Raw genomic sequence first — 16,930 nt, 5'->3', positions numbered from 1 at the left:
GCGTTCCTGCATATACATACAAAAGAAGTTTTGAAAATCTGTTCTAACTCACTAATTGGATAAATGTAGACAAATGATCCATCTTGATAAAAATAATAGAATAATTTAACCAAACCTGGCAGTTAAGCCAAAGGATCAAGCCAATTATGAAGGTTGTTTTAAGAATTAAAGGAACGGCTGGGCTGTGGTGGCGCACGCCTTTAATCCCAGCACTCGGGAGGCAGAGGCAGGTGGATCTCTGGGAGTTCGAGGCCAGCCTGGTCTACAAGAGCTAGTTCCAGGACAGGCACCAAAGCTACAGAGAAACCCTGTTTCGAAAAACCAAAAAAAAAAAAAAAAAGAATTAAAGGAAGGAGTGCAGAAAGAACTCTCTGACTCTCCTTGAAGGGGCCTGGAGTTGAATTCCCAGCACCAGATTGGGTTGGGGATCACAACTGCCTATATATAACTCCAGCTCCAGGGATTCCATGCTCAGCCATGCATGTGCACATACCACACTCACACACACACACTTTTAAAGCACACATGTATATGTATACATATATCTATCTGTACATTTCTATCTACAAAGAGAGTTAAAAGAAATCATAAGTAAAGTCAAGCTACCAGCACACAGTGAAAACCAGCTATACTTCTATCTTTGCTCAGGAAAATCAAATGCTCCAGGGAGCAGTTCCCCTGCAGACTGGGATGGGCGTCCCTAGTACATTCCCTGTTGCCGGAGGCTTGTGATAGACAGAAGGATCTGTTCAGTGAGGTCTATGTTTATGGTGTAAATTTTTAAAAGAGGAATTTGGAAATGCTCCCAGATGCTGCATCTGCCCCTGGCCCTTGTACCTCAGAGGATGAGGCCAGTGAGAGAGACAGCAAGGATGGCTGAATTTATTAGGAATGGATGGGCCACTCTATTTTTCAGCACAGCAACAGTAGGCGATCCCATAGGAAACCTGCCTGTTGGCTGGCCTGTCAGATGCGCTCACAGCAGCCAGCCCCAACCAAATATGGACAGAATGCTGTTCCTGAAAGCCGTGCATACCAAGCCTAGTGTTCAACTGCAGAGACAGCTTCTATTTCCTTTTGAGAAAGAGTCTACCAGCTGCGACTTCCTCTTCACCACCTCCAATGACTTTCTCTTGTTTCTCCGTCATAAAAGGCATTAACCAGAAATTCGGCAAGCCGGGGAACTTGAATTCAATTTTTAATTATGATGATTTTGATGTGTGGGGAAGATAGTTAAGCACACATTAATCTCAATATATCTCAGGTATCAGGTAATCATGATTTACGACAAGCATACACCAGCAGCCAGTCTCACCCACAAGCCAACTGTTTATTCTTTTAGGTGAAATCAAACCAGTGTCATTGGATTTTCTAGCTCAAATTCCATTTCATTGTCTTTATATACTAATACTTTTAAAATATGGTATTTTACCAAAATTTTCTCATAGATTAAACAAATATCTGAGTTTATGTAATGATATAATCCTTATACTTTGTATATTTATCTTATGTGTGTGTATGTGTATGTGTGTATGTGTATGTGTGTATGTGTTTGTGTGTATGTGTTTGTGTGTGTGTGGTTGTGTGTGTGTGGTTTATGTGTGTGGGTATAGGCACTCATGACGTGATAAGCATGCGGATGTCATAGGAGAACTTTTGGAATGGGTCCTAGTCAGTCACCCACCTTGTTAGCGGAAGGGCCTCCATGTTGTTAATAGGTACACAGGCCAGGCCTGCTGGCCTAAGGCTTCTGGGTATTCTCTGGTCTCCAACTTCCATCATGCTATAGGAGCTGTGGCCTTAGAGTCACACATTACAAACTCTTGCTTTATCTTGAGTTCTAGGGATCTGAGCTCAAGTCCTCAAGTTTACATGGCAAATGTATTACTCACGAGCCATTCTTTAAACCTCTTGGTATTTTTTAAAACAGAAATATAATGTCTGGACATAAATCCTCTATCGTGATATTTATGTTTTAATAAATAAAGCTTGTCTGAAGATTAGAGGGTAAAACTAAGCCACTAGAGGGCAGGCAGTGGTGTCACACACCTTTAATCCCAGGATTTGGGAACCAGAGGCAGATGGATCTCTGTGAGTTCAAGGCTACCCTGGGCTATACAAGATCACTGCAGAAACAGATCCAGGTGGTGAGAGCTCACAACTTTAGTCCCAGTATTATGGAGTCACACACCTTTAATCCCAGCACAAAAGGGGAATATAGATAGGGATGAGACAGAGGCTCAGGGCTGTCTGCAGTCGCCCAGCCATGGTAGAGGTAAGATTTCTCTAGTGGCTTGCATGGTTTGCTTTCTGATCTTCAACTTGAACCCCAATATCTGTCTCTTGGTTTTTATTATTTGTGCTACAATCCTCTAGTTAAATATTTTCTTATCCAAGAGTTGTTTTGGTCATGGTGTCTCTTCACAGCGCTAGAACAGCGCACGAACTTACTCTTCACGTCTGCATTATTTGCACTGATTTTCATGTTTCCAAATATGGCCTTCGCTGTTGTTTACATCAAGTCTGTCAACACTTTTAAACTTTGTGCCTGTGATGGGCACAAACCTTCCGGGCTTCACCACAGTGCCCACCTGGAGAAGGTGGGTTCCCTGAGACTAGTCTCCCCCAGTGCTTCCATTTGGGACTCATCTACAGACGTGGAAATAAAGTAACCCTCAGATAGCTGACATCACTCTCTCCCCACTAAGGGTAAATGTTCCTTCTGAGTCTTTCCATGAGATTTGGTGCCCGTGTGTTCTCAGTGGTCACGAGGCATTTCTGAAACCCTTTCCTGAACAGGATGCAGCACCCTCTAACGCGTAAGGATGGAGGCCGCTCCAGGACATGCTTTGATCCAATGAGCTCTCCCTTCCTTTCTTTCCTTTCTTGCCTCCTATCCGCCCCCCAACACAATCCTAAAAAGATGGACGTGTTGACACAATCAGGCTACCATAATAAAAATGGCTGAGTTCATTTTTCTATAAATAGACCCTATAAAAATTTTATTGTAAAGAGATATCAAAATAATAGACAACACCTTGGGGCGTAGCACTTCTCAAATAAAAGTGTCAAATACTCTTACCTATAAAATCTGGGTGAGCCGTTCTGGGAAATCTGCAGTAACCATCTCCCAGGAAGCAGGTTCCCTCTGTCACCGTAGCCACGGGAACTGGGAGAGAGGGATCCCTCCTTTCTAGGGAGCATACAGGAGGCAGACCATTGACTTCTGCAGGAGGAAATCACCAGAGATGCACTCTGGTGCTGGTGATGCCTGTCCCCATGGGAGACCTCAGCTGAGCAGGAGCTGATGGCACAGAAGGACACAAAAGGACACTGAATGAAATAGGGAGACATACCCTTACGTACATCACACTTAAAGTCAAACCAATTGCTGTCATAGGGGCCTACATAGTTCTATGAATGGAAGAGAGAAAGCAGTTGAGTTCAAAGATGACTAAACAAAATTTAAATGACTAACCAGTTCCTAACAGAACATACACCACACATCGAGGAAGATTATTTCTTGGAAATAATTTCTTTTTCTTTTCTTCTTTTTTTTTTACTGAAATAACAAATATTGTAGCCACTATAAGTACCCTGAGCCCTTGTTTAGATGCCTGTTGACTTCTAAGACTCCTTCGCTGACTCCTTCTCTGGATATCTCTGACCCCTCTGAACTGTACCCAGCCTATGACCCGCACTGCGAACAGTTGCACAGCCTCCTGTCCTGTCCTGTACTGAGCTAGTACTGAACTGATGGCAGAAACAATGGACATGAGCAAGGGGAATGAGAGGGAGGGGTGGTCCTGCCAGAACAGGATACGGGCGACTTGATCCCAGTATGTCCTCCCAAAATAATTGCTAATATAGGATTAACGACTTTAGAGGGATCAGGTTTACTTCATCTTATTATTTTTATTCTTACCATATTGGAGTTTGAATCTAGACAGCCTCACGCTCTGCCTCTCAGCTAAATGCCCCATCTATAAAGCATAGACAAGTGGTTTTAAATTTTTCACCATTTATTTATTGTATGGTATGTGTATGTGTACACATATGCCCATGAGCTTATTATCATGACATGAATACAGAAGGAAGCCCGAGGGCAACTTGAGCGAATCATTTCTCTTCTTTTAATATATGGGGCTGAGGACTGAACTCAGGGTGCAAAGCTTATGCCAAGTTGAGTTTACCCACTAATCAGATTTTATTCACAGTCAAATTTAGAGGAAGGCATGGACTTTACCCACATACCTCATGCCATGCCCTACACAAACATGGCCTTTTCCCTCATGTCTGCTTCTCAAGAGTGGTTGTCAGAATAGATGAGCCTGTTCTAAGGTGTCCCATCATCCAAAGTCCAGTGTTGTCCATGGGGTTCACTGCTGCATAGGCTGTGGCTTTGGGAAAATGTATATTAACACATACCTATCATTATACTTTCAATAACATATATGTGCGTGTGTGTGCATGTGCATGTATATGTGTTGAGACAGGGTTCTTCTATGTAGTCCAGGCTGACCTTGAAACTGACCTCTACCACAGGCCACCAAGTCCCGGGAAGCACCATGGCCAGCAACATGCAGGGTATTTTCACTTTGGTCAGAAGTCTCTGTTGGCCATTTATCTGCACCCTCAACTCCTTACAAGTACTGTTCTCTTTATAAACACCATAGCTTTTTGCCTTTCCTACAGTATTTGGTCGATAAAGTGTACATTAATTTCAGGCTGCTTTCTTCTCCTTAGTAACATTAAAATTTCATCCATTGTGTCTCAGCTTCAGCACTATGTAATATTCCATTCTCTGTATGTATATTTTTCCATCCATCTGCCGAAGCATGTCATGATCAACTGCTTTTTTCCAGTTAACAATAATATTAACACAAGTGTGCATGCATGCAGGGGTTACTGTATTATTGTCATTTCTCCACTCCACAGGGAAAATTCCAAGGGGCCAGAAGCAAAGAACCATATGCTAATCACACGTTACTCTCTTCCAAACTGTTGTCCCATTATGTATCCGTGCCACCAATGCAGGGCAGGTCTTGGATATTTTAATGCATGTGAAATGGTATCAATGTGTATTTCCTGCCTGGGATACAGTGGGGACCATCTTTGTGTCCTTAACCACTCTCCCTCTGTATCCTGTTGTAAGACAGTCATTTTTGTATGCAATTTCCTGATTTCTATCCTAGGCTTAGAACTGACAGAAATGAAGGCAAACAGGTAAGCAAACTCCACCCTGAAGGCCAATCAGAACATCCCATGTACAGTACCTGATCAACAAGAGTTCCAGTACAATGGGTCCTAGGTCTCACAGTAGCTGGAAACACAGCTAGGCCTAAGGTGACCATGCCACCAGCTTGGCCTCAGACTTGTCTCAGTAATTGCTCAGTGACCACTGCTGAGGGATAGGATCTGGGACACTCAGATCCTGGATAGTGACACCTCCTGGGAGTTGCTAAGAGATTCTACTAGTAAAACTTTCCATGTAACCCTATCAAAGGAAAATCTAAATAACTGCTGAGATATTGAAAACAAAAGCCAATGTTCAAGTATGATGTCTTTTTGTTTGTCTGAGAGAAGGTTTTCTATGTCCCTCTTCCTGGCCTGGAGTTCACTATGTAGACCAAACTGGCCTGGAGCTCAGAGCATTCCTCCTGCCTCTGCCTCCCCTGAGCACTGGAATTGAAGGAATGCACCATCAGTGATGGATAACCTGTTATAAGGAGGCCACTTGTTTCCTGGCTGCCCAGACTTCCAAAATAATCCCACAGAAACCATATCATTTACAATTCTGTTTGGCCAATAGCTAAAGTATGTTTCTGGCTAACTCTTATATCTTAGTTTAACCCATCTTCATTAATCTGTGCATCACCACAAGGTCATGGCCTACCAGCAAAGTTTTGGCATGTCTGTCTCCATCAGTGGCTCCATGGCTTCTCTCTGACTCCGCCTTCTCTCTCCGAGCATTCAGTTTTGTTTTCCCCACCTACCTCTATTCTACTCTATCATGGGCTCAAGACCATTTCTTTATTAACCAATGGTGTTCACAGCATACAGAGGGGAATCCCACATCAATGGCCTCAACTTCAATGATGTAACTTTGCTTTAAACAGTTATTAGCAGGCTAACATTCCTACTTTAAGCATGCAGGCTAAATTTGAGGGATGAAGGTTAAAAAAAATGAGCACAACTATAGTCAAGGCTTTGATCAACACCCAAACTATGTTTGTGGACTTTTAAGTTATACTTGCATTAAAACAACCTTGTACAGAAAAAAAAAATAATTTTCTGTTTTAAGAAATAACATGTGGTATGAGTCCAAGAGCTGAAATCCTTGAAGCAAGGCAGAAAATTCACCTTAAGAGCATAGAAATAAATATTACTAGGTGCCCAGAGATGCAGACCAACTTTCTAAAGAGAAGCAGCCAACCACAATTCTATTTTAACTTTCAAGAAGGAGCAAAGAGTTCATTGACTTAAATAGAAAATTAACAACTGTATTCATCTTCTGCTGCAGAAATCTGTGTGATATTTTTATACATGTATGAATCTTATATGCATGGATTCTTTTGGTACTCTCTGCCAAAATTTAGCTAAATTGGGTGTTCTCAGTTGTCATTCTGATAATCCAAAACAAAATAACAAGATAAACCACCCCGAACCTCCTGCACCCACTCATGTTGGGAGCTAAGCCTCATTTGCATAATTTTCTGTGGCCACCATTGCTTTGTTACAGCTCAGGTGGGCAAGAAGGCTTTTTATGGGTTGAGTATTGAGCTCTTAAGTGCAAGGAAAAGAGAAATTAGCATGGTTTTCTTTATAATTTGACTTTGATGCATGCATGTGTGCATATTCATGTGTTGCTCATGTGTGCATGTATGTGTGTGTGCGTGTGTACACCAAAGGACAATCTCCGGTGTTATTCTGTCACTCCTTGAACACTGACAATTTCCTTGGAGGCAGAATGTTTCACAGTTCTGGGTTAGGGACAGATCCATTAGATTTGACTGGCTAGCCAGTCAACCCCAGGAATACTCCTGTCTCTGTCTCCCTGGTGCTGACATTACAAGTATATGCTTTAACACCCCACCTTTTCATGTGACTTCTGGGTACCAAAATCCTCTTCTCCCTTCATCAGCCTTCTTTACTTTACAGACAAGGAAAAGCTAGTATGTGAGTCCTTCTGCTGTTACAGTTTCTGCATTCCACAGAGGGAGGAGTCTCCAGAATTGGGAGCACATGAATGTGACGTTTTTACTTTGAAAAATTCCATCTAGCCAACTCCCACTGATATTCAGAAAAACTCTCTCAAATGAGGATTATTTTTTTCTCTAACCATTCAATTTAAACCAAAGACCTGAAGTTTGGATAATCTTTAACCATTCAGCATTGGGAGAATGGTATCCTTTCCACAGCAACCTCTTTCCGAAGGCACATGCATTTGAGCCCCTTACAGTCCTGCCTGATAAATGGGAGAAAATGGTCAAATCGTGGACCCTGACTTTCCACCTTGATAATATGAGCCTCAGCATTTCTTAATCAGAAACACAAACAACAACAACGACAACAAAAGTAAAAAGAATCGCATTGGCTCTGCAGTTACTTTTTCAATTCTTTCTAAAGGTGAGCGCTCCCTTTTGCTTTCAGTCTGGCAAACAGTTTACAGGCAAGAAGGACACACTTCTGTGGAGGGTTCACTCAAATCAGCGCCAACTGTTCAAATGGTATCAAGTAATACCTCAATTCACAGAAAATTGTTCCACCCAGCAGTTGGAATGTCTTGGTTAGTCTCCTCCTGAGCAGGAGTTGAACTAGGATTGATTGCCTATCCAGTGCTTAAAAAACCTAAGCTTCCAGCTGCTATGTTGTAGCTTCTCACAGAGGAGTCAACCATGGCTTCTAGCAGGGTGAATATCCTACTGAGTCATTCTTTTCCAGTATCCTCTACAGCCAAGAGGGGGGATGGAGTGGGTATGACAACCAAATAAACTAGACACACACACACACTCGCTTAGATTAAGGAGAATTATTTGTCAGAGTGCCAACACAAAGGTATTATAGACACACAAATATGTTTTTTTTAGACAGTTTGTCATCACAGCACAGGAAGCTAAGAGAAAACTTTGAGCAAAGAAAACAGCTTTAGGCTTCTCAAAACATTTTCATCTTAATTTCTTATGCTACAAATATTTCAGTAAAATCATTTCAGCTTCATCTTATTTGTGAGGTTTTTTCCCTACAAACTGAGGAAGAATTTCCAGTGCAAAACATTAACACTCACTATGATTTCCATTCAAATGCATGTTCTAGTTCTTTGTTAAATTGTGTGTGTGTGTGTGTGCGCGCACAGGCATGTGCGTGCATGCGTGTGCATATGTGGTGCTTTTCTTCATGTGTGATGACTAGGGTTGTTCATGTGCATCTGTGGATGCCTGAGGGGACATTGATCCTGCCCTGGCATAATCTGCTGTACTCCCTTGAGTCAGACTCTTTCATTGACCCTGGATCTCACTACTTCTCTTCAGCTAGACTGGCCGCCCAAGAAGCCCTAGCAAGTCTCTCATCTCCACCCCTCCTCAGCACTTAACACCAAACACAGCCTTATCTGGTTTCTGTAGCCTGAATTCAAGTCCTTGCACTTATGTGGTAAGCATTCATATCCACTGAGTCAACTCCTTAGTTCCCTAATAACTTCATATCTTATAAAGTGTTCTAAAATGCGCAGCTAATCCACAGCCTTTATGCAGCATTTGTTACCTTATTATCTGATTAATGGCACATCGTAATGAATAAATTTACACTTGCGAAATTTATGGAGTGTGGAGTCTTAACAGACTCACAGGTCTTTGGCATCAAATTTCTTCATTTGTTTTCAAAATCTTGCGCATGAAGTCTGTGTGGTCAGCCATTCACTATGACCAGATACTGTCTACTTCCTGCTGTGAGGCCAGACATCCAGAAAGGACCAGAGCTTCCTTGGTTCAGTGTGCGTAGGTCTAACATAGGACATCCTTAGACACTTTGTCAAAAGAAAATTATTTTGACTTTTCCTCAGATATCTAAAACCATGTCAGGAAATGTTATTTTGCAAACACTGTTCAGCCTGGACATCTGCATGTCTGCTCTGAGACCAGGGCCCAAGATTGAACCCTGAATCTGCAGACGCTCTGCTCAGCAACCAGTGAATGGAGAGGAAGGGGTCTTCATAGGAGCCTAGAGGTCACTCTGTTCATGGGAGATTTTCCCTGTATGGTGTGAATACGTTTTATTACCATTGGTTAATAAAGAAGCTGCTTTGGACTATGGCAGGGCAGAGTATAGCAAGGCAGGAAATCCAAGCAGAGATAGAGGAGGAAAGAAGGCAGAGTCAGGCAGACAATATGTAGCTGCTAAAGGAGAAAGACGCAGAAACTTACTGGCAGGCCACAGTCTCATGGTGATAAATAGATGAATAAAAATGTGTTAATTTAAGATGTCAAGAGTTAGCTAAAATATACCCAAACCATTGACCAAACAGTATGGTAATTAATCTAGTTTTTGCGTGATTATTTGGGTCCAGGCAGCTGGGAAACGAACACACAGTCTCTGTTTATACCTCGTACTCTTATTGGCCAACTATTTTCTGACTCTATAGAACAAAATATATTTTCCTATTTCCTTCCTGTTTCCTGGTTGTTACCATGTGAGGCTGTGCACTGTGTCTTAGCCCACCATTTGATCTCTCTTTTATTATGTCTTCATTGAGAGACATGGCTGAGTTTAGATTGACCAAGTCATGATTCTCAATTAGAAAACTAAAAGGGGAGCTTGATATACAGGTCTCCTTAGACTTCAGAGGAGCTGAACACAGCCCTTCGCATTTCCTCTCAGCACTCAGCCGTCATTTCTTTACCCAGGATGTGGCATACAACATTATCTTTCTATGTGTGCCATGCCACAGAAAGGCCACAGAGTGCTACTTTCAGAGATCTCCATTGAACTTGGTTCCCAACATCACTGTCACTGGCTTTCAGGTGATGGTAAATCAGTTGTCCATAACTAACATTACCCAGGTCTAGAGAGAAGAGGACACATTATTTCTGAACCAAGACACTGAGTAAGAAGGCGACAGTCACAAGCACCATTCCCTACAGTCCACCATTAATATAAGAGGCAGTGGCTCCGACTGTAATTATGGCATCCTTGCTCCGCAAACGTGAAGCCTTTATGGGGCTTGTGCAATTAGTTTCTTAAACGTATCGTAACACTTGCCTATCTGACAGCACAGTATTGATTTTTTAATCATTTTCAAGTCTCCTCCAGCACAAATAAATGTACTATAGTTACAGTTAATGCACTGTGTACACGCATTAAACACGGGTGTGACACAATTTATTATTTTGTGATATATAGAATCCAAGTGGTCCGTCTCAGGAAGTGTCCTGGTGATCTCATATCAGTATGGGTGTTACCGTTGTCCTTGGTCCTCCGAATTCTTTAACTTCAAACAGCAAGAGACCTTTTCTTAATAAGATACTTAGGCCTTCTAAAAAAAAATAAGAGGGTGCTGCATATAAATCTTTTATATATGCCAGTGTGGGAGAAAGAAATTTAATAGCCTAGTGGAGAGGAGAGCTTGTGCTTTCCTAAAGGGGTCACTGTGGGACCAATGGAGCTTCGCTCTCTAGCATTTTTGCCTGTTCAATTTCTCTCCTCCAAGTTTTGTCTTACTTATTTATTTTTGAGGGCGCACTTGTCAAAATATTTTGGAGGGACTTGAGCCTCTAATTCAGTCAAGTTTTTGAACCTTTAGTTGCTATTTATCAATCAGTTGAAGATAGAGAGGGAACACTGCGATGACAGGGTTCTATTTTAGAAAGGTGATTTCTGTGTGCCCTTTCTGCACGCCCCAAAGGCCAACAGGAAGCAGGATAAAAGTCACATATCCAAAAGCAGTCCTGGTCCTGAGGTCATTGCACATGTCACAAGCCAGCCTTTTCCTTGCTATATCTGTGCCCTTAAAAGTGAAGTTGGTAAGTAAAAAGCAGTTAATTCTGTTTTGTTAGAAATAATATCATTTTAGTTTTAGCATCGAAGACAGATGCCAGCATTTCTCTCGGAACAGATGGCAATTCTGTCTAATAGTGCAGCTCTGTATTAGTAAGGTCTGCTGTGTATACAAACAGTAATAAACACTAGGTAAGGATCAAAATAAATTTTAATTGTTGACATTAAATCCTGGCAGCACAGACTAAGGCTGCAATATTCCCTTTTCAAGTCTGACACATTTACTAACGTGGCAGAAGCCTTTCTGAGAGCTGCCAGGACCCAGCTACAATGGAAGGAGGGTTTTACACTCCCTGTTAGTCATCACCCAGGATACCTGCCTCCTCACGAAGGACATGGCATTAGTTCCGTTACCTATGAAGATTATTTATAATGTTCCCAAAGAAGGTAACATTTAGTGATGAAACAAAAGGGTGGTCCATGCGGTAGCTGCTCCATATCAGGGGCCCACAACTATTTTGTTTTACCCTGCTAAGTAAATAAGATCTCTCATCAAATCAGTTATGCTAGAATGCCAAGGTGGGTAGTCCTAACCTTCGCCCAAAGTGACACACCCTTCATCTTGTCTACCCACTCTGCATGGTTTTGAGGACAATCTCAGCTTCTCCAGCGCTTGCCATGGGCTTGCTGGGGGTCAAATATGCCAGCAGCACAGATTCCTCTCTCAGAATGCCTCCAGCGACCTGGTATTACACACAGTGTCCCTTATTTATTTTGGGAAGCTGCCATGTTTAAAAATAATCATAGCAAAAATTAAAAATAACACCCAGGTCGGTTTGGCTTTTAGATGCCTGCTCAATAACAAACATGCTTTGCAATCATATTTCTTTTAAAAAAAGATGTATTTTTTTAATGACGAAAAATATATTGCTCCCACCATATGGGACAAGCAACGACTCACCAACCGCTTTAAGATGCAGCATATTGAGCTGACCATATGTTCCAATGCTGTTGAATGGCTGAGTGATTCATGCCCGTCACATTCTAGTATATCAATTAAAGCTCCTTGAAGTCTGCATGATTTGTGCCTCTGTTATTAAACCCTGCTAATTCATCCCACTTACACATCTGTTATAAATCTCTAGGAGTGCTGCATGATTCATGGCAATCTGTGAGCATGCTACAGCAAATTCTTCTCCTTGTAATTAACAGTAAATTGTTTTACTGCCATGCAATGAATTTTTCAGTTATATCGCAAATGAACTCCTAAATGTGCGGGTTTTTTTTTCCCTAAGAACTGACTTATATCATTAGGCAATTAAAAAGTATTGCTTTGAACCAAAAGCTTTTAATCAAGAGAAATACAACTTAAATATTGCTTAAGAGCCCTGGCAATTTGACATGGTGTTTGCAAGTGTAAAAATGGTCTCCATCGAGAGAGAAAACAAACAAACAAAGTCCTCTGCATGCCCGGCATCTCCGCCATGAGAGGTAGCCGAGCGGCCATGGTTGGCACACGGGAAGCCAAGTTTCTGCACAGAGACTGTTTATCTTGGATGGGCCTTAAGTCATCTGTCACTCCCAAATTTCTCAGGCTGCTTTACACTTCTCTCATTGTAGGATGCCGTCTTTACTCTTGAAATAAATAATTGGATAATTAGCCAAGTTGAATCATCAGAGGACTCCAGGGCTGTTCAAGTGTTCTTGTCAGAGGTGAAGCGAATTCATTTCAGCTCGGCAGAACTTCCAAGAGCCTTTGATTTCCCCCTCCCTCTCTTGGCAGCAGCTTCGGATTCATGAGTCCATACATCAAGTCAGTAGTTTTAACAACAAATGGAATTAAATTCAAAGAAGGGAAACTAATTGAAGGACAGCGACAGAAGTGCGGGGTGATGTGCTTTTTAATACGGCCTGCCACATTTGCATGATAATTTCTCCTTTTTAGCGAGGAGCAGAAAGTGACTAGCTTAATGAGGGATTATTCAAGACAGGAAGGAACAAAATGCATTCATAACTAGGAACAAAGATGGCATTATGAGACGGAAACCAGAAACCTCGGAGAAGGAACTGGATGATTGCCTTACGCACTATGAATAAAAAGGTAGAAAAATATTTATATTAGTATTCACTAATGACTATATAGACAAGATTGTTGTAATTAAAATTATAAATTAACATATTAAGAGTGCTTGTTTAATCACTCTGGGTCCTATTCACAATGAAAAGACTTATGTCCCTGCATGCAAACAAGGTGGGTTTTCTACCCAGGAGAAAGGAGAGCTACATTATGCTCTGGTTTCAGAGGAAAACTTAATGGACCTGTGGTTACTTTCTTGATAGGAGATGGAAGCTTCTCAGCTTGTAGGCTGGAGCCAGTGACAGGAAAAAGAAACACCATGGTATTCCTTTAGAAATGGGTCTCCTAAAGGGAGATTTAAACCTGGTGAACTTGGAAAAAGACAGAAATTCACTAATTTCCTGATGAAAAGGGTAGCCTTTTGTAGATGTGTAATTTGGTTTTGTAAAAGGTCCAGGATGGCCAGGAGCATTTCCTTAACTTTAATTTCAGCTTTCCTAAGTGCTCCATGGAGAACCCATGCATTCAGAATTCTACAGGTACCAAACCAAATTTAATACAGTACTCAGGGTGAACCACACCCATTCTATCATATGAACCAGAAGATATTTAAAATAAATCTTCTGGTCTCCAGCTTTTTCATGAAATTTCAGATAAAACTTCATATCTTTTTAAAAACATAGTGACTGAGATTTTTTTTTTGATGTTATTTACAGGGGATTTTTTTTTTCAGGATGTATTTTATTTTTATTTATTTATTTATTTATTTTTAATTTATTTATTTATTAAAGATTTCTGTCTCTTCCCCGCCACCGCCTCCCATTTCCCTCCCCCTCCCCCAATTAAGTCTCCCCCCAGCCCAAAAAGCAATCAGGGTTCCCTGTCCTGTGGGAAGTCCAAGGAACCCCCACCTCCATCCAGGTCTAGTAAGTTGAGCATCCAACCTGCCTAGTCTCCCACAAAGCCAGTGCGTGCAGTAGGATCAGAAACCCATTGCCATTGAGCCCAAAGAAAAACATATAGGCATCCTCCTGAATATTAACCTTCAGCAAGCGATGAAAGGAGACAGAGGCAGAGACCCAAATTGGAGCACAGGACTGAAATCTCAAGGTCCAAATCAGGAGCAGAAGGAGAGAGAGCACGAGCATGGAACTCAGGACCGCGAGGGGTGCACCCACACACTGAGACAATGGGGATGTTCTATTGGGAACTCACCAAGGCCAGCTGGCCTGGGTCTGGAAAAGCCTGGGATAAAACCGGACTCTCTGAACATAGCGGACAATGAGGACTACTGAGTGACTGAGATTTTAATGAGGAGATACCACTGTTGCGGCCCCACACTTCTGGATACCTACTTGGATTTGTGACTTCTTACTACAAAGCCATTGATTGGCAGACCTCCATCCCTCCACTAAGATTTAGGAGTTAAATCTCCGGCAAGCCCCACAGCAAACTACCTCACTGTTCTTCAGAAATATCAGTGCAGGGAGGCTCGTGAAGCAGCTGGTTACCTTAAATTCCAGCACAGACTTCACTGCACAAAAGCCTTCGCTTCGACATTGCTTATTTCCACAGGGTCCAGTCCATGAGTCTTATTTAGCTGTTTAATCTTAGGGCACGTATGAGGGAAGAAACATAAGCACCTACTAGAAAAAAGAGGCATGAAGGCTACAGAGCCAGCAGCTGCTGAACTGGGCTTACAGGCCTCTAAAAGCTCATTTTTCTTCTCACTGCTTCGAATATACCTGCAAATGGTGCACTTCACACCAAAACAGACGTAACAACAAATTTCTCTCACCATCAGCGTGTAAATTCCTCTTATTGGCTAATGAAGGGTCACCTGCTGATGGCCAAGACTAAGTTCTCCTTTGTTTTCCCAAAAGCCTCTGAAATAATTTCTCCAGCAGAGTAGAAACAATTTCCCACAAGAACAGAAGCTAACATCATGGTTTATGTAGAAACCAGGTAAACTGAAGTGTTCGTCAAAACGTCAAAGAATCACCTTTAAATTTTCTACAGTCTTCTCCCGTTGCTGCTCAGTCCTTCACACCCAGCTTCATCTCCCAGTGACAGTGACCTCACCTCGCATGTTCTTTGGCTTGTCCCTTCCCTTCAATACTTCCCAGCATGCATGCACTCACTCAGGTACCCTCCTTTACCCACATCACTGCATCCTCTCCATCTTACCGCCCCGTATTCACCATAGTCGCCATCTCTACAGATGATTATAAGAGCAGCAACATTTTAACCAGCAGATTTGTATGCTCTGGTGCTAGCCGCTTATAGCTGCCATGGACATGTTCCTACCAAATGATCAAGCATAAACACATGGGTTTGTTTTTCCCATATGTTCATCTTTCCCATTTTATTTAGCAGAAACACTATGGTCTACACAAATGTTTACTGCCGTCAACTTCTTCCTCTCCTGAACCTGTGGTTAGTCTCCCAGTGAAACTATGCATTTCATCCGTCAATCTTCACTTCTACTCATGGGACATGGTTCCCACTGAGAAGGACTGAGAATCTATGCACGTTCCCTCTGAATGTACAGCCAGAGAGGTCTTCATAAACCATAGATTTCACCACAGCAATATCTAGAACTGTAGGGATAAGTCCCGCCCCTTAGGGGGCGTGTTCGCCTCGGGCTAATGTTTACCTATAAATCTGGCGAGCATGCTCGCAGCACTGGCTTCTGTTTTCCTGGTCTCTGCTGGAATGGTGGTTCTGTAAGTCTATTTCTCCATTAAAGCTATATATATTTTTACAATCTGTCTGCATTCGTTTACGCAGTTACATAGAACAGCGTCACTGTTCTAACATGGGGGACTAGTACATTTCATATGCTCAGGAAATAGATACAAATGTCTTTTCCAATCAACCAAATTCATCTACAACAGTATCCAGTGGAGTAACTTTCTAATCTCCCAACTCACAGCCATTCATCCTCCCCTCTGTTTCTACAGCCTTCTTTTCAGCTAAGAGTCCCGGCACATACCCTCATGTCAATTAGTCTCTTAGATGTTAACTCCTTCATCCAAACACTGTGTACATTGTCTTTTGAATTCCCACAGACTTTACATAGTGAGTATCTATTGACTGTTTTTTCCCCTTTGGTTTTTCAAGACAGGTTTTTTTTTGTGTGTGTGTGTAGCCCTGGCTGTCCTGGAACTCACTCTGATGTAGGCTAGCATCGAACTCACAGAGATCTGCCTCCCTCTGCCTCCTGAGTGCTGAGATTAAAGGTGTGTGTCGCCACTTCCCAGCTAATAGTTGTTTTCTAATTGGAGAATTTACAAGATAGTGTATTAATGGTATGCTTGTGCACATTGGTGACTTCAGACTACAACAATAAATTCAAAATATGTAATCTGGACACAATGTTTTATTTTATTTTGCTTTCATTTTAATTTTTTATTCTATTGTATGTGTGTGGGCGCTTTGCCTGCATATACGTCTGTACACCACTGGTATGTCTACTGCTCTTGGAAGCTAGATTAGGACATGAATCCTCTGGAGGTGAAGTTACAGGTGGTTGTGAGCTGCCATGTGGATGCTGGGAACTGCATCAGGGTCTTCTGAAAGAGCAGCAAGTGCTCTTAATCACTGAGCATCTCTCCAGCCCACTACATTTTAGTAGTGCATCATAATTTTGAATGATATACTTCTCAGAGAGGAAGAAATGACTATAGACTTTAAGATGTTCTGGTTTGTTCTCACAATGAGCCTGGTTTGAAGGCTTTCCCCTGTTAGGTAAATGCTGTATAATACTAAGAGCCTGAAGCTGCGTGCAGCACAGCTCTGGACTCGGGTGACACTGGACATCCTCTCAGCAGGACATGGTGTGTGTTCACATTGGCTAAC

General features: G+C 42.0%; 1 protein-coding gene across 1 annotated transcript in view; it reads right to left on the bottom strand.

Annotated features, from left to right (window-relative positions):
* Ush2a (usherin) overlaps window positions 1-16,930 on the bottom strand; it is a 663,496-nt gene that overhangs the window by 471,729 nt on the left and 174,837 nt on the right. Inside the window, 1 exon segment of the mRNA XM_075987373.1 lies at window positions 3,083-3,304. Within this exon segment, the coding sequence (XP_075843488.1) occupies window positions 3,083-3,304 (222 nt within the window).

The sequence above is a fragment of the Microtus pennsylvanicus genome, chromosome 10, assembly GCF_037038515.1.
Source record: "Microtus pennsylvanicus isolate mMicPen1 chromosome 10, mMicPen1.hap1, whole genome shotgun sequence".
Lineage (NCBI taxonomy): Eukaryota > Metazoa > Chordata > Mammalia > Rodentia > Cricetidae > Microtus > Microtus pennsylvanicus.
The sequence above is the reverse complement of the archived record's forward strand: the minus strand, read 5'-3'. Positions and strand labels throughout refer to the sequence as shown.